Here is a 23,663-nt window from a genome sequence, read left to right on the forward strand (position 1 = left end):
TATGCATCCAATTGATCGAGTCACAAAAGAAAATAGACTACACCTTTCAAGAAAAACTAGAATCAAAGAAAAGGTGTTCAAACGATTTGAAAGAATTGTATAAAGAACACACACTAGGTTATTTTCCTATAGGAGAAAGAAAACACCCAGCAACAAGCTTTTGAAGAGGCAACAACCATCTAAAACAAAACTTTATGGCTCAATATGACAATGCCAAAATAAATCAAAGACAAATTTTTGATCTAGTACATGACCTACTAAAGCCCTATACCTAGTTAATTCTACTAATAATGGCCAAATAATAATTCAATATTTTATAGATCTTCTTGCAAAAAATATCTCTCAAAACTTTACCATCTGACCACTTGATTTGATCAATGAACTAATTAGTATTAAAGATCTTGCCAAGGGAGAATTTAGCAACTTCTTTAGCAATTAAAGTATATGTTTTCTTTTGGGAATAAGGAAGTTGAAACTTAGTTCTATGATCTTCCCAAGAACCCTTCTAGTTCTCCATCACAACATCCTACATCAAAGTGATGTCTTTATAGTTCGAAGAATTAGTCAAGAAACATTGAGTCAGAGCTAGAGGTTTGTTATTAAGAGAAACATCCCACCATAAAGATTTATCTTTGACAGTATAATATGGATTGTTTTAATTAAGTAAAAGTGGTTTTTAAAGGACCTGAAACCTTTAAAACAAAAAACTTATGGAAACAAGCAAGAGAAAAGAACTACAAAGAAAAGAAACCAAGACCAAGCATGAAACTGACCTGAAACAACAAAAAGAGGTCACAAAGGATAGTGCTAGAAAAAATAGCAAAAGTCCAACAAAGGAATAGCAACTGATTGGCTAAGGAGTATTGATCAGATTCACAGCCTAGTCCACCAGAGAATGCATGGTTTTAGTAGCAGCTTTGACCTCATCTTTCCTACTAGTTTCCTCAATCTTCTTTGACTGGGCCCAGGTATGCATACATGGTCCTTGAGAATCAGCCCCCAAGGGAGAATCCTAGTCTTTATCTACCTCATTCTTCTTCATGAAGGTAGAAATATTTTCCACCATTTTCTTAAGCTGTTTGTCCATGTTCCCTAGTCCAGATTCAAGTTTTGACACCTTCCCCTGGACACTACTAATATCCTTGTTCATAACCCTCTATTTAGCTTCCATCACGAGAATCATATGCATCAAATTATTAACTTCTTCAGCATTTCCTATGACCTTTGAGAGCTTGTCAATATGCTATCCTAGGGTTCTTTCCCCTCTAGCCATTTTGGAAAATTGTTCCATTTCCTTGTTTAGCAAAAACATTTTCTACTTTAAGATGCAAATGTCCTTCTAAATAGAGCCCGAGTTGCCAAACATACCTTTAGAAAACCCTAAACCACTATCACCCCCATCAGATTTAGATCCCTACTCATCAATATTAGCTAGGCATTGAGCCAAAGGCTCATCATCAGAATGCATAGACACTCTCTCATCTAGACAACCCTTGTGTTTACCTTTACTGCCTCCCCTATTTTTGATGTGCTCACGAACAATTTCTTCAACAAAATCACTTTCCCTCTCCTAGTCAGAATCCTCCTCATTTTTCTTCTTCTTTTTCTTGTTGCTACCACCAGAACCAATTTTAGGGCTGGCTAGACCTCCTTTAGCCTCATCTTGTGTATCAAAGTCATAGCCTTTTTCTTGAATATTCCCTTCAGTATCTTGATCTTCCACTTTAAAATTCCTTGATTTTTGGATTTTTTTAGATTTGAGCACATTCATGATCAAAACCATAAGCCCTTCATGGCATACATGTTCCCTAGTTGGGTCATGTTGAATGGCTTGAGTAGAATGGCAAGAGATTGCAATAGGTAGGAAGGAAAATTCACCCTACTATTATGTCAAAAACGGTTTGCAAGCACAAAGTGATAACCATACAATTTGGTATATCTACCATCCAAAGTTAAATATTCCATAATGACAAAGAAAACAAATTTCCACAGATGAGACACAAAAGTTGGGTTAAAGTAAGAAGTACCTATCTTAACGAGATGGTTTCTTTCCTATTTAGTCTCAACAAAGTCCTCAATTGCCTTGTTCGATATCTTCCTTTCCTTGTAGAAATTCATCCTATCCAAATCCAACCCAATAGCCTTCATAATGATCTCAACCATAACTTCCATCCTCTGATTCCCAACCAAAATCAAGCCATCCAAGATTTTACAAATCGGTGCATGATAGAAGGATTATTTCCTTTAAGTCTCTCCATGTAGCCAATAAAATTGTCACACATGAGGATATCCCAAACCCCTAGTTTATTCTTCCATTTTGTGCAACTAGGAAATTCGACCCATTTTTGCTTTCCCCCCATAATCTCTACAATAGACACCCTAATTTTCTCAGACTAAGAAAACCCAAACTCTTTGCAAGATGAAGCTTTGGTTTCCTCACACTAAAAAACCCCAATCACCCTGCAATCACCGCAACCTAAACACTGATAGAAAGAAGTAACCCATAATCCATGCGAGCTACCTGCATTTCCAAAACTAATTGCCCACTTCACTACAAAGAGGTAAAAATCATAATTCCCTAACAACATCATTGTTAAAAGATGTTTGTAGGGATTTCCATTTGTCATGCTTGACAAAATCGCGACCATTAGCAGGTAAAGTGGCATATGAATCCCATATGATTTTTTTATCATTATAACATGCCACATTAGAAGCCCAATCAGCTAAGCCATTTGCTTCCCTATAATTATGGGAAATAATGCAATTTTGGGAAGAATTAATAATATGCCTAGCCTTAGATATAATGTTACTAATGTTCCATGATGGTGGGTATATCTTCTTTAAGCAATTTATAATGTTGACGGAATCACCTTCAATCCAAATATTTACCAGATTCAAGTATAATATGGATTATTTCCCACTATATTCCTAGAACACAATATGTTTCTCACCTGGTTCCAAGTCTTGCACAGAGAATGAAAAAAATGAAGCCTACAACCTTGACATAAAAATCACCCATGACCATATCAATCATTGGGGCCTCTATCTAATTATTACCCTTCTTAATTTTGGATCTTGAGAGGATATTCATGATCAAAATCTTTCAAGGTTGATTTCCATTAACGGCCTTAATGATCCATATAAAAGAAACAAAATCATCTTACAATCCAATATGCCTCATATCAATAGCTCCAAGCTCCTTTTAAAGGCAACACCACTCCCACTTTACACAATGCCTCATCTTATTACTAGTTCCATCAAACCAAAATAAGTCTTTCAATATTTTTTGATAATTGTTATATTGGTAGTTGGAAAATATCCAAGATGAAGCATAATAAACTACATGAGAAGAAAGTACCTTTTGGACCACTTGAGATCTTCTAGCAAGAGAAAGCATGTGAGTCTACCATTTAATATGTTTATTTTCAATTTTTTTATAGATCCATTTCCATATCTTTCAAAGAAGGATCTATAGATAAGGGTATACCTAAGTACCTTACAATCTTATGAGGTACCACCAACTTCCAATATTTATTCAAGATCTAATTAGGAGGGCAATTATCCCACCCAAAAATAAAGGATTTCATTTGAGAGATCTTGGCCCCATAGGTTTTACAAAACAAAAGGAGTATATCCAACACGATGTCAAAGTTATTTTTGTAAGAGTAATAAACAAAGTAGTGTCATCAGAAAACTTTTTCAAAATCACATCTTCATTTTTGGGCAACATTATAACTTTTAGAGGAGAACCCAATTCATTAGATTTGAGAACATAGAAGATAACATCCACAAATAAAGAGGGGGCAAGGGGGCAGCCCTACCTATTGTACTTGCTAAGAGGAATAGAATCCAGTAATTCCTTGTTTACCTCAATAACTATAGAAGAGTCCTTAAAAATTATGTTCACCCATTTGTAAATAGGGGGGGAACCCATGCTCTGTAGTACTCTAACCACAAATTTCCACTCAATTTTATCATAGACCTTTTCAAAGTCAAGAAGAACCATTCTTGCATATTTTCCACTATCTTTAGCCCACTTCATAGCCTCCCAATTGGTGATCATATTTTCCAGAATGGACCTCCCTTTGATAAAACCAGTTTGAGTAACATAGACAATATCATTAAGCATGTTGGAAACTCTTTTAGCCAGGAGCTTTGCAATAATTTTGTAAGACAATTTTAGTAAAGTTATCAGTCTCCAATTTTTGACATGTGATTTATTATCCCCTTTAGGTAGCAACTTGATAACCCATCTGTTAATATTTTTGTGAAGGGACCAATGTTCAAAATCTTCCTCATATAGATATAACAACTGCACTGAGATCCATTCCTTTTTTCTTGTATAATTCAGCTAGGATTCCATCAAGTCTAGGTGACTTCCCATTAGCATGGAATTGATGGTATCTTCAATCTCCTAAATGTTAATAATCTAACTCAATGTTTTAGTTTTTTCTCTTGTGACTTCATGAGGGATGAACTTCAAACAATTTCTAATAGTCCCAATTATCCTTGCCAATATTTGAAGTGAATAGTTCTTTATAATATTTATCTCCAATGTTCCAAGAATCTCCTTGTTGTCATTAATAAGGTCATTCTAGCTATTTGAATATACTTTATTTTTTTCAAGAATATTTAGCTATCATTAGGTTAAAGAAGTATTTAGAACTCTACCTCCATACTTAAGCTAATTTTCCTTGCCTTCGACTTTGTGCCCTTGAATTTCATATTTTTGAACTCTCCTTAGCTACATTTTAGTACTTACTAAATTAGTTTCAAGAGAATCATCATTCCCGTTATCTTTTAGATCTTTTTCAATATCATTTAGTGTCTTTTGATACAAATTTTTTTTCATCCTCTTATCTTATGCCTCCTTAGTTCCAATAATATGAGACATCTTCATCCAGGTATCCCCCATTTAATCCCAATTAATTTGAAGATAGAAACTACAATTACAAAATTTAGGAGAAGAGAGGCAATTCTTATGGCATTAATTGAATCATCACCCTCCAATAGGTAGATGTTTTATATGAAAGAACTCCTTCTAATAGGCATGATAACATCATTATTAAAATGAATGTAGGCTAAAATAGGAGAGTGGTCAGACAAACTAGGTGACATGATCCTTATGGGTAATTTCCCTATTTTGTGTTGCATGAAGAAGATGTAAGGAATTAGCTATACTTTATCCAATCTACAATAAATTCTCCTATTTCTAGCTTGATTGTTGCATCAAGTAAACCAAACCCTTTGAAGTTCTTGCTTACTTTTTTCCAAATGGTCTCTAATTTTAAATATTCTTTTGAATTTGGACCAAAAAGCAACCCATTACCTTATCATTCATGTCTTAGCCCACTACTCTTTTCTTGACTATCTTCAATCATATTAAAATCTCTAGTAAAGATCCAGCTGCTCTCTTGTAAGTTATCAACCAACTAGTCACACAGTTAGTTAAGACAAAATATACAAGGCTTACACACACACACACACACACACACACACACACACACACACACAAAATAAAAAAAAATAAAAATTAGTGCATGACAACAACTTAAGTATCATGAAGACAATGTAGTATAATGGCTCAATAGCTAGACACACTATACCGAATAACTATACATAGGGACTCTAGTGGAGTGTAATTTTCTTGACATCAAAAAGTCCAAGTAGTATATAGTATGGTAACTCAAAGACATTTGATACCAAGTGTGGTAACTCAACTCTAAAATGAGGCCTCACATCATTACCTTGCACAAAATTTCATAAAAGACTAGTTACCATCCAATAGCCACACCCTCACATTGCTTCCTTTGTAATACTCAACTACCATTTAGGTGTTCTCTTATCTTGCAATAAGTTTTATTATCCTAATTGTTTATTCTTTTATCACCTATTAGAACCTCTTCACATTACCTTGTTGGAAATTTTCACACTAGGGTACATGAGACAAGACACTCCACACATCTACCCTATATTCCCATGCTCAACACATGATGAGTGTCTATAGGCAATGTAAATTCATAACTCAACCCCAAATGACCAATCAATCAATAGACCTCAATTTGGGACATTGAGTCTCTCAATATCCTGTCATACACATGCACACATGCATGTGGTTGGGATCAATCAACCCTAAAAAAATCAATAAAGTACCAATGCAAGGGTTGGATTTGAAAAATCCAATAAAACCATGAAGTGTAAATATCTCATTTAACTCAACATCTTGCTAGGAGTTCAGATTATACATCAATCCCAATAACCTCAAAGTAAACCCATGGAAATAATAGAAACCTAAAAGACATTCTAAATCAATAAACCAATGTTCATATACCACCAAACTCCCATAAAATCTGGGTGGCACACAAAAAGAGGCATAAGAAAAAATGACTTAAAATCAAACATTGGGGAATTTGACAAAATTAAAAAACCCACCTCCAAAATGAGTTCAAATGTCAAAAGATCAAATAAAATTTGAGCTATAGGATTATATGAAAATTACAATGGCATAACACCATGAAAACTTTTGAATTAAAGTACATAACTAGAAAAAAAAATTCCCATCTAACCAAATCAAATTAACACTTAAAAATAGAGGAGAGCACTATTTCTCAACTTCCAACCAAATAGCACTAAACTATGAGAGCTAAAATATATTAAAATCTATTAAAAAAAAAAAGTTGATATATCTCTACCTCACACAGCACACTCAAATATGGGAATTAGAACCGCATAATGAGAAACTAGTCAAATGTGATGAAATGACAAACAAAGATGAAGAAACCCAATTAAAAACAAAGTGAAGAGGATAAGCCATGGTTAGAAAATTTCACACCAGGGTTCTTTAGACAAGACACTCCATACATCTACCCTACATGCCCATGCTCACCAAATGAAGAGTGTCTGTAGGCAATGTAAATTCCTAACACAACCCCAAATGAACAATCAATTAATAGAATAGACCTCAATTTGGAACTTGGGGTCTCATAATATCCTATCATACACATGCACATATGCATGTTTTTGGGAATAATCAACCCTAAAAAATACTCAATAAACTACCAATGCAAGGGTTGGATTTGAAAAATCCAATAAAATAATCAAGTGTAAATATCTAACTTAACTCAACATCTTGCTAGGAGTTTTAGATTATACATCAATCCCAATAACCACAAAGTAAAACCATGGAAAGATTAGAAACCTAAAAGAAATTCTAAATACATAAACCAGACACATACCATCAAATTCCCACAAAATCTAGGGTACACATAGAAAGAGGCATGAGAAAAAATACCCTAAAATCAAACATTGGGGAATTTGACAAAATTATAAACCCACCTACAAAATGAGTTCAAACGTCCAAAGATCAAACAAAATTTGAGCTATAGGATGATATGAAAATTAAAATGGCATAACACATTGAAAATTTTCAAATTAAAATACGTAACAAAAAAGAAATATTCATTCCCATCTGACCAAATCAAATTAACACACAAAATTAAAGAGGAGCACTAGTTCTCAACCTCCAACCAAATAGCACTAAAAAATAAGAGTTAAAATATATGAAAATCTATAATAATAAAATGATAAATCTCTACCTCACATAACATGCCAAATATGGGGATCAAAACCACATAATGAAAATTCTATCGAATGGGATGAAATGCCCAACAAAAATGAAGAAACCCAATTAAAAAAAATGTGATGAGGATAAGCCCAAGTTAGACACTTTCACACTAGGTTTCTTTAGACAAGCCACTCCATACATCTACCCTACATGCCCATGCTCATGACACGATGAGTTTGTGTAGGCAATGTAAATTCCTAACCCAACCCCAAATGAACAATTAATCAATAGACGTCAATTTGGGACTTCAGGTCTCACAATATCCTATCATACACATCCACACATGTATGTGGTTGGGAATAGTCAACCCTAAAATATACTCAATAAAATTCCAATGGAAGGGTTGGATTTGAAAAATCCAATAAAATAACCAAGTGTAAATATCTCACTTAACTTAGCATCTTGCTAGGAATTTAGATTATACATAAACCCTAATAAGCACAAAGTAAAACCGTGGAAAGATTAGAAACCTAAAAGAAATTATAAATCCATAAACAAAACACATACCACTAAATTCCCACAAAATCTAAGTGACACATGGAAAGAGGCATAAGAAAAAATGCCCCAAAATCAAACATTAGGGAATTTGACAAAGTCAAAAACCCACCTCCAAAATGAGTTCAAATGCCCAAAGATCAAATAAAGTTTGAGTTATATGATTATATGAAAACTAAAATTCCATAACACGATAAAAAATTTCAAACTAAAATAAATAACTAAAAATAATATTCATTCCCATCTAACCGAATCAAATTAATACACAAAAATAGAGGGGAGCACTAGTTCTTGACCTCTAACCAATTAGCACTAAAAAATGAGAGCTAAAATATATTAAAATCTATAAATAAATTTTTAAAAAATGATAAATCTTTACCTCACATAACCTGCCCAAATATGGGGATTAGAACACATAATGAAAAACTTGTTGAATGGGATGAAATGCCCAACAAAAATGAAGAAACCCAATTAAAAACCAACTGAAGAGGATAAGCCGGAGTTAACACTTTCACACCAAGGTTCTTTAGACAAGCCACTCCATACATCTACCCTACATGCCCATGGTCACCACATGATAACTGTCTTGAAGAAAGGTAAATTCCTAACCCAACCCCAAATGAAAAATCAATCAATAGACCTCAATTTGTGACTTTGGGTCTCACAATATCCTATCATACACACACACATGCATGTAGTTGGGAATAGTCAACCCTAACAAATACTCAATAAAATACCAATGCAAGGGTTGGATTTGAAAAGTCCAATAAAATAACCAAGTGTAAATATCTCACTTAACTCAACATTTTGCTAGGAGTTCAGATTATACATCAACCCCAATAACCACAAAGTAAAACCATGGAAAGATTAGAAACCTAAAAGAGATTCTAAATCCATAAACCAAACACATAACACCGAATTCCCACAAAATTTGGATGGCACACAAAAAGAGGCCTAAGAAAAAAAGCCCTAAAATCAAACATTGGGGAATTTGAAAATATAAAAAACCCACCTCCAAAATGAGTTAAAACGCCCAAAGATCAAACAAAATTTGAGCACATGATTATATGAAAATTATAATGGCATAACACAATGAAAACTTTCAAATTAAAACACATAAATGAAAAAAAAAATTCATTCCCATCTAATAGAATCAAATTAACACACAAAAATAGAGGGGAGAACTAGTTCTCAACCTCCAACCAAATAGCACTATAAAATGAGAGCTAAAATCTATTAAAATCTATTAAAATTTTTGATAAATGTCTACCTCACAGAACACACCCAAATATGAAATGCCCAACATGTTGGATACAATTATCCAATTGTGTGTTGTCTTTGATGTTATACAAATGTCATATCAGTTGGCAGACAGAGTCTACCGAGCTCAGTTGGTCAACAAAGCAATTTTCTGAGTCTACCGAGAATTCTTGGACATTACTCTATGAAAATAGTGTCTACTAAGCTCACTTAGGCATCAAAGGAAAATGTGGCAAAAAGTAGTGTTAATTGAGCTCACATGGTTAACAAAGGAAATTCAGTGCTTATTGAGTTCACTTGGTCTCCAAAGGATTTTGCAGGGTTCATAGTGTTAACTGAGTAGGGTCGGCCAATGAAGGATTTTGTTAATTTAGGAAATAAAGTTTAATTATTTTAAGTATTAATTCTAGCTGACTGAGGTAATGTTTATTGGTGATTTTAATGTGTAATTAAGCTGACTTGATAATTTGAAAGGTATATATGAAAGGTCAAATTGAGAATTCTAAAGTGTAATGAGTTAGCATGCAAGTATATTGATTGAAGAAGAAAGTGTGAGAAAACTTGGAATGATGGTAAGATATCGTTGAGGAGCAGCAAAGTTTTATTTGATTATGAAGGATCTAGTGGAGCAAAACAGACATCTATATCAACAATTCAGTTGCATCTCATTTAGGTCATTTCATTGTTACTTTCTTACCATTGTAGCAGTGATTCCTAAATCTCTTAAGAAAGTTGGCTTAACAAGCATTTATAAATCCTCTAACAAGGTGATAGTTCAATTGAATTGTTCTAAAGTCCTCTTGCAAGGCCACTCCTAATAGGGTGATTAAATTCTCTAACAAGGTCACACCTAATAGTGTGTTTTGTAACCTTTAACTAGGTTGGCTCCTAACAAGGCTCACTTCAGAAGAGTGAAAATTAGTAGCTAGTTACTTGGTGGTTTTTTCGATATTGGATTTCCATGTTAAATCTGGTGTCTCATGTGTTCATGTTATTTCTTTTATGGTTGCATGTTAATCATTGTGAATGTTTAAAGATTAGTAATAAGTTAATATACACTGCATCTACCGAGTAACAACATTTTTTTGTCTGTTTAGTGAGTGACAATAGTAACTAGTATTAGCCAAGTATGTCAAGAGACATCATGCACTAGATCAAAATATTGGAGACAAATTAGAAGGTACTATGACAAGAAGTAAGCTAAAAGGTATTTGTTTACTTGCTAATTTTGAACGTAGAAATGTCAAAGATCCATTGGAGAATGAAAGTTGGATTGAGGCTATGAATGAAGAGATAGAGAAAATTGAGAAGAACAAAACTTGGACTCTTGTACCTAGGCCTAAAGATAAAAATGTGATTGGAACAAAGTAGGTATTCAGGAATAAGTTGAATGAAGATGGTAAGGTATCAAGAAACAAAACTAGATTGGTATGTAAAGGCTACTCTTAAGAAGAAGGAATTGATTATGGAGAGACTTTTGCTCCTATTGCAAGATTGGAAGGTGTCAAGACCTTACTTGCATATGCAACACATAAAGGATTTAAGGTATATTAGATGGATGTCAAATTTGTATTTCTCAATGGTATTCTTGAGGAAGAAGTCTACATTGAGAAACCTAAAGGTTTTGTTGATCTAGACAAAAAGGACATGGTCTACAAATTACACAACGCATTGTATGGTCTAGAACAAGCTCCTAGAACATGGTATGAGAGATTACATAACTACTTTATTCAGATTGGTTTCCAGAGAACTAATGATAACAATAGCTTGTACATTAAGGAAGGACTAGATAACAAGATTGTTTTGGCAGAAATATTTGTGGATGATACTTTACTTATAGGGAATAATGATCTATGCAAAGATTTTTCAGAGAAAATGAACAAATAATTTGAAATGTCTATGTTTGGTGAGATTAAGTTCTTTTTTGGTCTTTAGATACAACAGTGCAAGAATGGTATTTGCATCACTTAGTCTAAGTATATCAAGGAGATATTCAAGAAGTTTTGTATGGAAGATTGTAAACTAGTTCGAACCCCCATGTGTACTAGATTAAAGCTTATCAAAGATGATGAATCAAAAGAGGTAGATTAGACCTTATATAGATCAATGATTGGAAAGTTACACTATGTGGTTTATACAAGACTTGATATTGCTCTTGCAATTGGTATAATATAAAGATTCTCAGCTAAACCTAGAGAAAATCACATGATGGCAATCAAAAGGATCTTGAGATACTTGAAAGGAACTAAAGATTATGGCTTGTGGTATAAACTTGGAGGAAATTTGGACCTAAAAGTGTTCACTGATGCTGACTGGGTTGGAAATCTAGATGACAGAAAGAGTACAAGTCGAGGTGCATTCTTTCTTGGAAAAAGATTGGTAACTTGGACAAGCAAAAAGCAAAATTACACATCTCAATCTACAGCAAAAGTAGAGTATGTTGAAGTAGCAGTGAATTGTTCTATTATTGTTTGGTTTGAATAGTTGTTGGAAGGCATGAAGATTGAGATCAAAGAACCAGTTGTTATGTTTTGTGATAATACAAGTGCAATTAACATATCCAAGAATCTAATGATGCATTCCACAACCAAGCACATTGCTATAAAGTACCACTCTATCAAAGAATTGGTGCAGGATAAGGAGATCAGACTTGAATATGTCCATACAAAAGAACAGATTGCAAACATATTCACCAATCCATTACCTAAGGATGCATTCTTATATCTAAGAGGTAAGTTAGGGGTCATTCCCCTATATGAAGCTCACTAAGATAAAGTTTTAGTGATGCGTCAACATGAACCAAGTTGAAGATCTATTAGTTGATGCGGCATAGTCATGGGAACATTGTATATGAATCAGTACTTAAGGTACACTGTTACTCATTTGGTATGTGTTGTCTTTGGCATGTGTTGTCAAAGAGGGAGAGTTTACTGTCATATCTTTCTAAAATTTAATTTTTTTTAAGGGAGAGTTTGTTATTAAGGAAAGAGGCTATGTAATTCACAAAGGGAGATTACTGCATTAGTAAAGTTTGCGGCATAAAATCTAATAGGGAGAAACTTCCTATCAAGAAAAGACTAGTTTTCAATTTTCATTGTGCTATGACATGTTGTGTTGCCATCAATACCAAAGAGGGAGATTGTTGGATACAATTGTCCAATTGTGTGTTGTCTTTGATGTTACACAAATGTCAGATCAGTTGGCAGACAAAGTCTACTAAGCTCAGTTGTCAGCAAAGCAATTTTTAGAGTCTATCGAGCATTCCTAGACATTACTCTATGGAAACAGTGTCTATCGAGCTCACTCAGGTGTCAAAGGAAAATGTGGCAGAAAGTAGTGTTAACCGAGCTCGCATGGTTAACAAAGGAAAGTCAGTTCTTACTGAGTTCACTCGGTCTCCAAAGGATTTTGCAGGGTTTGCAATGTTAACCAAGCTTCAATTGGTTAACACAGGAAATCATTTTTGGAACAATGTTTATCAAGCAAGGTAGGTCAAAGAAGGATTTTGTTCATTTGGGAAATAAAGTTTAATTGTTTTAAGTATTAATTCTAGCTAACTAAGGTAATGTTTATTGGTAATTGTAATGTTTAATTGAGCTGGCTTGATAATCTAAAATTTATATATGAAAGGTCAAGTTAAGAATTCTAAAGTGTAATGAGTGAGCATGCAAGTATATTGATTGAATAAGAAAGTGTGAGCGATCTTTGAAGGATGGTCAGATATCCTTGAGAAGCAACAAAGTTTTATTTGATCAGGAAGGATCTAGTGGAGCAAAATAAAGATCTATATCAGCAATTCAGTTGCATCTCATTTTGGTCATTTCATTGTTACTTTCTTACCATTGTAGTAGTATTCTTAAGTCTCTTAACAGAGTTGGCTTAACAGCCATTTGTAAATCCTCTAACAAGGTGACAGTTCAATTGAATTTTTCTAAAGTCCTTTTGCAAGGCCACTCCTAACATGGTGATTAAATCCTCTAACAAGGTCACACCTAACAGTGTGTTTTGTAACCTTTAACTAGGTTGGCTCCTAAAAGGGCTCACTTCAGAAGAGTGAGAATCGGTAGCTATTTACTTGGTGGTTTTTCCCATATTGGGTTTCCACGTTAAATCTGGTGTCTCATGTGTTCATGTTATTTTTTTTATGGTTGCATGCTAATCATTGTGAATGTTTAAAGATCAGTAATAAGTTAATATACACTACATCTATCAAGTTACAACATTATTCTGTATGTTTACCAAGTGACAATAGTAACTAGTTTTGCGAGACATCTAAGGGATCTGTGAATTTTTTTTGTGGTAACTGATTCACCCCTCCCCCTCTTAGTTACTCCATCTATATTTCCAACACAATGAAGATGGAGATTCCTGGTATGAAGGAAATGAGATCAACCTCATGATAATTTAGGTAGTTCCTTGCAAGAAAATCAAGAAAAATGCCCAAAGAAGGTTTGATAAAATTTTCTCCAAGGCATGAAATTGCAAGTGTAAAAGTGGGAATCAAAATTTCCTTTTGCCAATATCAACACTTTAGTTGAAGTGACATATAAATTAGGTTATTAAATAACTCAATAAATTAGTTGGTCCTCTTTTCCCAAATAAATTAGGAAATTCCAAGTAATTGGAATTCAATTATGGAAAATGACTTGGTTAATAAAATATATTTAATCAATTATAAAACTCTCCCAAATCAACATTTTAATAACATTTTTTGTGACCATTGTAGAATCTTAAATGCATAGACACTCTCATGAGTATAATCAAATAATGCATCATGAATCGAGGTTTACCAATTATAAGAGGGCCATAATAATATAATTATACATATACATCATCCATACATGGATGATAATTACTCAACATGAATGGTAAAAATCACTATGTCCTAATACCATAGTCGTGGATATAGATGCATAGCCAGATCTTGAACTTATGTTGAATGTACTTGGTACATGTTCAATAAATAAGAAAACATCAAGTGTAGATGTTCAATATAAAATAGTCAAAGCACACAAGAATAGATAATTAGGTGAAGGAAAAAAGGACACCATGTAGATCTCGCAAGTGTGTGACTATGAATCTGTTCCCACTTTGTACTAGCACCAATAGGCTATCCACACATAGTAGTTGCACAGTACAACATAACATCATATAATCATATAATATAGCACTTTTAGAATCATTTAATAATCCATTTTCACCATAGAGCATATATTTATTTAAGCTAGAAGAAAGATTTACACAACGTAGAACACACTAGTAATGAATCCAATAATATACATCTTATAGCTCAGAATTCATAATCCATGTCCAAATAAAAACTAAACCAGACATTTTTATAAGGCATCATGTCATGTCACCAACATCATCATGCAAACATGATCAAACTAAATAGTAACACATCTAACATCTAGCATCTATGATACTGGTAATCAAAATAATGTACAATCATTGAAGCATCTCAGCATGCAAATACACATGAAAATCTATCAGAGTACCTCTTCATTCATAATAACGATGGAATAGAATACATGAGAGGCACTACACTACATACAAGATCATATGGTTTATTTAAACAACAAACAAATGCAGAATCATAGATTTTTCTTTTAAATAATTAGCTTAAAATAATAATATTCAATCATTAGAAAAGATAATAACAATATCAATATTAATGCACATGGCTTAAAAAAAATCCAATTTTTTAAAATAAAAACTCTTTAAGATACTATCCATCAATATGATATTTCTATTGAAAAGACAGAACCTTTTGTACAAACTCAACACATATAATCAAACATGTTTTACGTCATGTGGCCTAGCAAAATCAAGGAATAAACTAGTTAGAAGAATGTAAACCAAAAATCTTGAAGACAAGACATACAATTTTACAAAAAAAATTGTCTTTTTATAGACATAATACATTTTAAGCAATACACTGTTTGTCTTTTATGAAATAATAGAAAAAGACAAAGTCTATTGTATCTATTAGAAAGCCAGATTTATAGACCCCAACTCCAATTGAAATGGTCAAATCTAATTCAATGATAATTAAAAATTAACTAGAATTCAAGAAGTCGTCCTTATAATTCTTAATAATAACTAGTGTTTGATATACTATGATCATTATAGAAGGTAAATTTTAATTGGTCAACAATAGATAGGTGGGAATTTTGATGTTTATATTAAATAAAATAGAAGTGGGTCTCAATCTTACAATATAAGAGATAAAAAATTATACAAATAAAAAGCATATTTTTTATTATATGAGAAAGGTTTTGAAATGATGAGCACAAAAGGCAGCGTGGCATCGAAAAGTAGCAAAGCTAAAACAAAAGATAAAGCACGAAAACAACCAGCTGACAGGAAATGGGAACAGTAATAAATCCAAAACTATTTTTGCAACAGAAATATTATATTCAAACAACAAATTTCAAAACCAAATTTTAACTTCAATCTTGTGCTTCATATACCTCAGTCTTATTTTTTCATTTCTTACTTCTTGATCATCATGTTTTTGTAACAATTGACCAAAGGATGTAAGTCCTTTATTAATGCAAAAGAATACATAAAAAAATCTTCAAACTTTTCTCTCTGTAAATTCTCAGAATTTTCTTTTAGTAGAATCTCTTCTAATGATTTCTCCAACTTCGTGTCAATTAATAGGGCCAAATTTTATAAATTTCCACAGATTTCATATATATATATATATAAACATCGTGATGGACAAAATCTGACAGATGTACTGCAACTTTATACAGCATTGTTGTGCTATACTTTTAATCTACAAGTTACAATTGTCAACCTTTTTTATGTCAGTACAGTAAGTCTCTTGATCTCTTACATGGATTTACATTCTTAAACTCTTCAAGAGAACTCTCACATGGCTTTACAATCGTGAACTTTCACATAGATTTACATTCTTGAGCTCTTGCACTTTTCCTATATTTGTACAACACTCATATGGCCTCACATTCTTGAACTCTAAGACTCAATTTACATGGGCAAAGATTCACAAGAAACCATTAAAACCATCTTCTACCTGTACAAAGATGCCTGGTTCATACGATATCTAAGCATTCCATTGTAAAGAGCAATTCTGTTGGCAGGAATGTTCTTCCCACCAATTGCCCTCTTTTCTTCAGCTGGGCCTCCTTCAAATTTTGCACAATCTCTTCTTCCACATTCTTCTTTCACCTCTCTATCATCACCTTGCTTTTCTCCAAAACACTCCTCCAATTCCTCAGCAAAATGAACCTTCTTCTTCTTCTTTCTCGTCTTCTTCCCCAAGTTCTCCCCTGCTAATGGAAAAACAAAACATGAGAAAAAGAAACCTGAAATTCAGCTAAAACATGTATATTTCTCCATCTCTCATCTTCTTTGTGATAATCTTTCGTTTGTTGGGTTTGTTGTATAAAACATTTTTCACTTGGATTTACACTTCTCGACCAAACTAAAACATTATTATCTTACATTCTAGCATAACAAGATTTGGGTACTCTTTGAAATCTATTTTCCTTATCATTTCATTCATAAAGTCTACCTGAAGGAGAAGAAGAAGAATTAGATAGAATGGTGAGCTCCAACAGCTTATGACGTCCACAAACAAGAAGTGCTACTCCACCAGAGACCATTATAACTGCTAGAAGTCCCATACTTCCTGCAGGCGCCGCCATTAATGAAACAAATTGGGTAAAACCCAAATCACATGCATTCTTTATATATACAACAGCTGCGAATTGCTCTACCTAACCCACAAGAAACCCATGAATTAAAAACAAAGTGAAGAGGATAAAGGAAAAGGGTGACAAAGAAGCATAAAGTATTACAAGGGCGAGAGTAAAGTTTTTGTCATAAGTGTAGATGATTGATTCCCACGAAACTGGATTTCTTTGGCTGTTTGAAGGTTTCTAATGATAATTGAAGTTGGTGGGCGTCACGAATGACATCATGAGGAGTTGGTAACTTGGTACTATTTTCTTACATGGCGGCTATAGAGTGTGCCATTATTTATACGGGAAGATGCCTGGCTTCTCGCTGTAACTTGTAAGCCCAGGAAGATCTTTGCCGACATTATTGACTTATTCATTTTTGTGAGGACAACAACTGGAGTGCATGAATATGGGCATTGGGCACCTCTGCCTTTATATAACGTCACATTTCTATGTTGGATGGGTGATAAGAGAACAAAAGCACGCGGCAAAAAACTACAAGAGGGGGTGAGAAATTGTCTTAGATTCCCATTGTGGGGGGTCCCTAGCCATCTATTTCTAGGTCAATCATGCCGTGGTACCAAGTACGTGGGCCTTCTATTGTAAGATGGTTTGGTTGAGATGTAACTAGACTAGGTAAAGTCTTCTCTAAATACATATTGTAATGGTTGGGAGAGATATAACTAGACTAGGTAAACTCTTCTTTAAATACACTATAACTCTTCTTTAAATACACTAAAGATAATTGAATGTACTCATATCTATTTTTATAGTTGAAATTTCTATAATAGCAAGTTCTATTTGTTTGACACATACATCCTACTTATAGGATGTCTCAATGTAAGAGAAAGAATAAAGCTATGGTTTATGACTAGTCTTTAGGATGTATAACTCTATGTCAAAGTATGAGAAACTGGGTGGTGTATGATATTGCTTCATCATAGGGTTGACAATTGTTACCCTATTGGTTTGTTTCTTCTCATGAAGAAACTTTTCTTTAAAAAAGTATATTGAAAAAATATCTAAAAGTGTATTGAAAAAATAGCTTTTATGGGATCTATGACTTGAATAGGTCAATTAAATATTTTTATTTGTGAATGATGGTATGTGCTATTTGATGCAATGATCCCCATTTATTTAAAAATAAGTAATATTTTGACTTTTGTTTAAATAATCGTTCACAATATGGGTTCATGTATGATAAACATTTGAATGTCAGGGATCGTTTCAATTTGAATGTATGATTTATATTATATGTGAATAAGATAGTTTTGATGCATGAATGATGACATTATTCAATGAAATTGTTTGCATTTATTTAAACATGAGTGATATTTTGATGTTTATTATAATTGGTCATGCATGCATTACATGAACCCATGTACAATAGACTTAAATAGACATTTGGTGGTCTTAATTACATTTTATCTAGATATAATTTTTACCAATGACACATATACTTTGTTTGGTTTGTAAATATTTAAAAGATTGTGTTATCTTTTATCATATCACATAATCTATGACTCATTAAGTTATTATTTGAGTTTATCTTTTATTAGTATATTGATTAATTAACATGTTATATGGATGGTGATATTATTTAATGGCATGGTTCACATTTATTTAAACATAAGTAATATTTTCACCTTTCTTAGATGGGAACATGTATGATGGATATTATATAGGCATTTAGTCATTTGAATTGCATTCTTTTTAGGAAATAAATATTACCAATGACACATATGCTTTGTTTGATTTGTGAATATTTTAAAGATTGTGTTATTTCATATTATATTACATTGTTTGTGGGATTAATGTATTTTTTGAGTTTAAATTTTATTAGTATACCAATTAATTAACTTGTATGGTGGTGATACTATTTAGTGTAATGGTTTGCATCTACTTAAACATAGTAATATTTTTATCTTTCTTACAAATGGTCATACATGATATGGATCCATTTATTCTGGTCATATATAGAGATTTGGTGGTCCTAAGTGCATTTTGTCTAGATATTTACTTTTTTCTAATGATGTGTAAGCTTTTCTTGATTTTACCAACATTTTAATGATAGTGGTATCTTCAATTATATCACATAATTTTATGGAATGAAATTATTATTTGAATTTTATCCTTTATTAGGAAATTAACTATTTAACATGTTATATGGATGGTGATACTATTCAATACAATGGTTCACATTTATTAAAAATAAGTAATATTTTGACCTTTCTAATCATTGACCATAATTGATATGGATTTATGTATGATGGGCATAGGCATGCATACTAACCCAAAGTGAATGTTGTCTAGATAATAACTTTTATGTCCAATAACACATATCCTTTGTTTGGCTTATGAATATTTTAAACATTTCTATCTTCTATTATATCACTTTTTTTGTTAAGGAGTGAAAAATAAATTAATTTTTTAAATTTTGAATCACTTTTATAATGTAAAAATTGAATATTTAAATCTTTACATCTAAAGTGTTGGGCTTTAGCAGCCAAATTTGATGACATCCATAACCATTTTCATAATAGTAAGAATGTGGAGGATAACATTGATGATGGTGGACTAGAGAAGGTCATTGAATTGATGGAGAGAATGGGGAGCATGGAAATTAGTATGATGAACATTATCTAGAATATTCATAAAATTCTTGGGGTCCTTGGATGATATGCATCAACAAAGTGCTTGGTATGTTGGAAGCTAGTTCTATTCTCCTTTGAGTCTTGATGTGGAAACTAGCGATGTGAGTGGGTAGATATCTTATCCAGGAAAATGGACTCAAGTGATGATGAGGACATTGGCCATTGATGTTACTTAGACTCTCCTTGATATCAAGTCTTATGTGTGTAGCCTATTAAGGCTTAAGGAGGGCATGGTGGCTTGCATCAAAGAGATGCTCTAATGTATCTAGTTTCTCTATTGGCTACCTCTTTTAGGGTCTAGGTGTTGGCTTTTGTCTATTTTTTATGTTGGGTTTTTTTTTAATGTTGGTGTTATTGGTTTAATACATAGTTTCATTTTGGGACTCTCTTTGAACATCTTTATGTACCTTTCTGCAATAGAGTTTTAGATCCCCTCAAAACCTATTTTTCCTTAAATAAAAAATAATTGAATATCTAAATGGTATACTTTTGTATAAGATATAATCTATAATCTATATTTGGTCTTATTTAAGCATTTTATTTTGTATTTTATATCTTTTTTTAATATTTTTTTGCTACTCAATATTATGATCATGATACATGATCCATTATTAAGGATATTTAATTCATTCTAAGTATACTAAAGGTAATAAATTCTCACAAATTTCATATTAATAAAAGTATTTGTACACTAATCTTGCTTAAAGTTGGGATGAAAGGGTGAGCTATTACATACTTAAGTGCAAGGTACCTTATCCTTAAATTTTAAGATGAAAATAAATAAAACCTTTAATTTCCATTAATATTGATAATAAAGAAATAACTTCAAATAATATAATTTCATAGTACTCTTCATATGTGTAAGTTCATAATCCATGTATTAGCACATGAATAAGGTATTAAAAATAGTACCATTTATGTGAGCTCATTACATGTAGTCAACACTATCAATGGTGTCCAAATACAAGGAATGATATATTATCAACCACAACAGTCACTTGCAAGTTTGAAAGACAGGACCATAGCTCAAGATTTTGCCCATACATGAAGCTTATTGTTGGAAAAAAAATGGAGTATATAAACTTGTCCAAAATGTGATTTTGGGAAGATAGAATATATTTAAATGATCTTATCTAAGATTCATGTCTGTTATTGTAACTATAAATAGATAGTGATATATATCCACCAAAATATGATGTAAAGTGTTAAGAGTAAAATATGATTGAAGAAGAAGATTATATATGATGTAAGGAGGTATAATAAATGTAATGAATGTCTCTTGATACATTAATACAAATAACTAATAATTCTAAAATATTTTGTGTGTATGATGTTTTATTCTAATTTATGATATATTGGATACCATTAATCATCACCTTGTAATTGAGTATAGGGTATAAGACTACAACAAAACTAGATAACTTTGGTATAGAATTTTGGTATGCACTTTTCAAATTTCTTACTAACATGTAATTCATTATCATGAACCTTATTATGTTCTATTGAGATTAACCATAGTTAAACCTCGCACCAATTCAAGAAGCATAAAATCTAATAATGAACCAAATATGATATAATGAGATTACATTATCTTGATGTCTACTCTATAAGAATAGGTTAGGTACCAAGGTAATGGGAAATAGATAGACCTCTAAAATGACGTTTTTATACTAAGAAAATATACTAGATAAAATTTCCATGGGAAAAAATAAAGGATAAATGAAATAGCAAAAATAATTATCTATAGAAAAAGGAGACCAAATAAATCCAAGAGAGACCAAGGAGAAAACTAAGAAGACAAAATAAATCCAAGAGAGATCAAGGAGAAAAATAAGTTGTAGATAAAAGAAAGAATGGATAGTCAAAATGACCAAGAGAATAAGACAAGAAGATGACTAAGAGATGAAAAAAAAGTATTGAAGAATAATAGAAATGATTAAAATATAAATGTTAGAGTATAGCATTGGGGATAGTATTGAGTGTATCAATTTAGGTCTTTCTACAAAGATAGGGAAAGGAAGCATGAATAATACAAAGGAGGTTCACTTAGTGAACCTAAGTCATAACACATGTGTTCATGGCATACTAAATAATCCACCCATTAAAAAAAAAAATTTCCCCAAACACTTTCTCTGTCACCCTCCTTCATATCCACCTAGTACTCTACACACCTACTTTCCTATATAACCCCCTATCCCCTACCCCCCACACCTATTTTCCTATATGAACCCCCATCCCCTCCTCAGAAAAAAACACTCCCCCATATTTAGGCAATATATTTCCCCCTTTTTTCCCATTTGAAACCCCTGAATATGTACACACATGATACTATATTTCCCTTTCAATGAAAAATTTGTGGAAGATTAAGGAGAAGACACTAGAGAAGTTAAAACTTTTATTATAATAAATTAGAAAATTTTCTAGTAACTTTTAGAATATTATGAAAATCAACAATTGCTAGTAGTAAATTATAGCATAGAGGTTCATAGCCTACCAAAAAATTCTTAAAAACCTAAATAAAAATTGGGTATAGCCAATGTATAATAGAAAAAATAGATGATAGATTTAAATAGTTCTCAAACACTCCATCTAAATTTGTATCTTTGAATAATGACTATTTATAAAGAATGTTTAATCAAAGTATAATAAAACTAAAAGAACAATTATAGAAATCAAAGGAACTCAATTTAAGCTTGGATGAAGAGGTTTGGCCATTAATATATTTTAGAATATTAAAATAAAAAACAAGAAGAGATGTTAAGAAGAGTGAAAACCCTTAGATCAAAACGTGTCCCCCTTTAAGACACCTACAAAAATTATATTCCACATCAAGCTAGGAAATCAATATTCATATCTATTGTTTGAAATATAAGTTACACAAAATTTGGTTAAATTATTTTATAATATTAAAGAATTATCACAAATATGGTTAAATAATCTAAAACTATTTAAGTATAAGAAGATTTAAATTATTTTCTATTTGTGTCCAAAATAATTTCTAATATTTAAACTAATAAAAGTCATTATAATGGTTTTTAACTAGGGTCATGATAAGAGATAGGAGCTTTGGATGTATAGACATGTAATGGAAGAGATAAGTGAGGATGGGAAGGAGATCACTAGAATCAATAGTGAAACTAGGAAGTCCTATTGGAAATATAAGATAGGATAGGTTACTGAGAGGGGAGGGGTGAATTAGGAATCAATAAAACTTATTCTTAATTCACCAATTAATCCTTCATATGTATTTTAATCTAATTGCATGCATGAAAAACTTAAAGCATTAAAATAGTCACAACACTTTGACACAAGACATGGTGACCCAGAAACCTTCCAAATTGAAAGTAAAACTAGGGTGGGGATGATACCCACAAGCTTTAGTACTGAAGTATAAAGTTGGTTGGTTAAGTCTTACAATGATCAATTCTGATGATCTGCACTATTAGGAGCAATAAGGATTGTTAGGTTCACCTTGTAAAAGGATTTATAAAACATACAATGAAGTATGCACTTAGTAAACAGATTTATAAAAGACTATTAAGTCTACCTGGTGAAAAGATTTAGTTGTTCTACCTGTTAGGATGAACTAGTGGTTAATCTCTAATCTACAACTTTGATTTGCTAGTTGAGATTCCTTTGGAGTGTAATGATCACTTATTGTGATAGATAAATCTTTGTTGCTCCTTATACTTCTTGTAGCCTTCTTACTTCACACAGTTTCTTCTCTTAGTGCATCTCATACTCATACCATATATATTCTTTTGGATGTGATAGAATACATTACATATATACCAATCCAAATCACAATTCATCAAAGTTGGCTAAAACACAAGTTTTACCAAAATACACAAACTCGGCCCAATTGTTGGAACTCAAGTTCTAAAGATAAACTCAGTGAGGCTCAGATACTAAAAAATC

The 23,663-nt window shown here is 32.2% G+C and overlaps 1 protein-coding gene across 2 annotated transcripts; it reads right to left on the reverse strand.

Moving 5' to 3' along the window:
- Nucleotides 1-16,052: 16,052 nt before the first annotated feature.
- LOC149552795 (uncharacterized) lies at nucleotides 16,053-17,351 on the reverse strand. Of its 2 annotated transcripts, none has more exons than XM_089788335.1 (2): nucleotides 16,923-17,351; nucleotides 16,053-16,680 (listed from the first exon to the last, which is right to left on the reverse strand). In XM_089788335.1, exons 1-2 carry the CDS (start codon nucleotides 17,053-17,055, stop codon nucleotides 16,418-16,420), a joined length of 396 nt encoding a protein of 131 aa, XP_089644461.1. In that variant the 5' UTR covers nucleotides 17,056-17,351; the 3' UTR covers nucleotides 16,053-16,417. The 2 variants fall into 2 exon arrangements, with proteins under 2 accessions (XP_089644461.1, XP_089644462.1); XM_089788336.1 differs by having other exon boundaries at nucleotides 16,053-16,677; nucleotides 16,923-17,272.
- Nucleotides 17,352-23,663: the final 6,312 nt, after the last annotated feature.

This window comes from Cupressus sempervirens, chromosome 6 (assembly GCF_028749045.1).
Source record: "Cupressus sempervirens isolate cs-2001-9-10 chromosome 6, ASM2874904v1, whole genome shotgun sequence".
NCBI classification, from domain to species: Eukaryota; Viridiplantae; Streptophyta; class Pinopsida; order Cupressales; family Cupressaceae; genus Cupressus; species Cupressus sempervirens.

Coding starts and splice junctions, on each gene's coding strand:
- LOC149552795 (XM_089788335.1), bottom strand. CDS start 17,055: ATGGCGGCGCCTGCAGGAAGTATGGGACTTCTAGCAGTTATAATGGTC. Junction 16,681..16,922: donor TTCTTCTTCTTCTCCTTCAG/GTAGACTTTATG, acceptor TTTTTCCATTAG/CAGGGGAGAACTTGGGGAAG.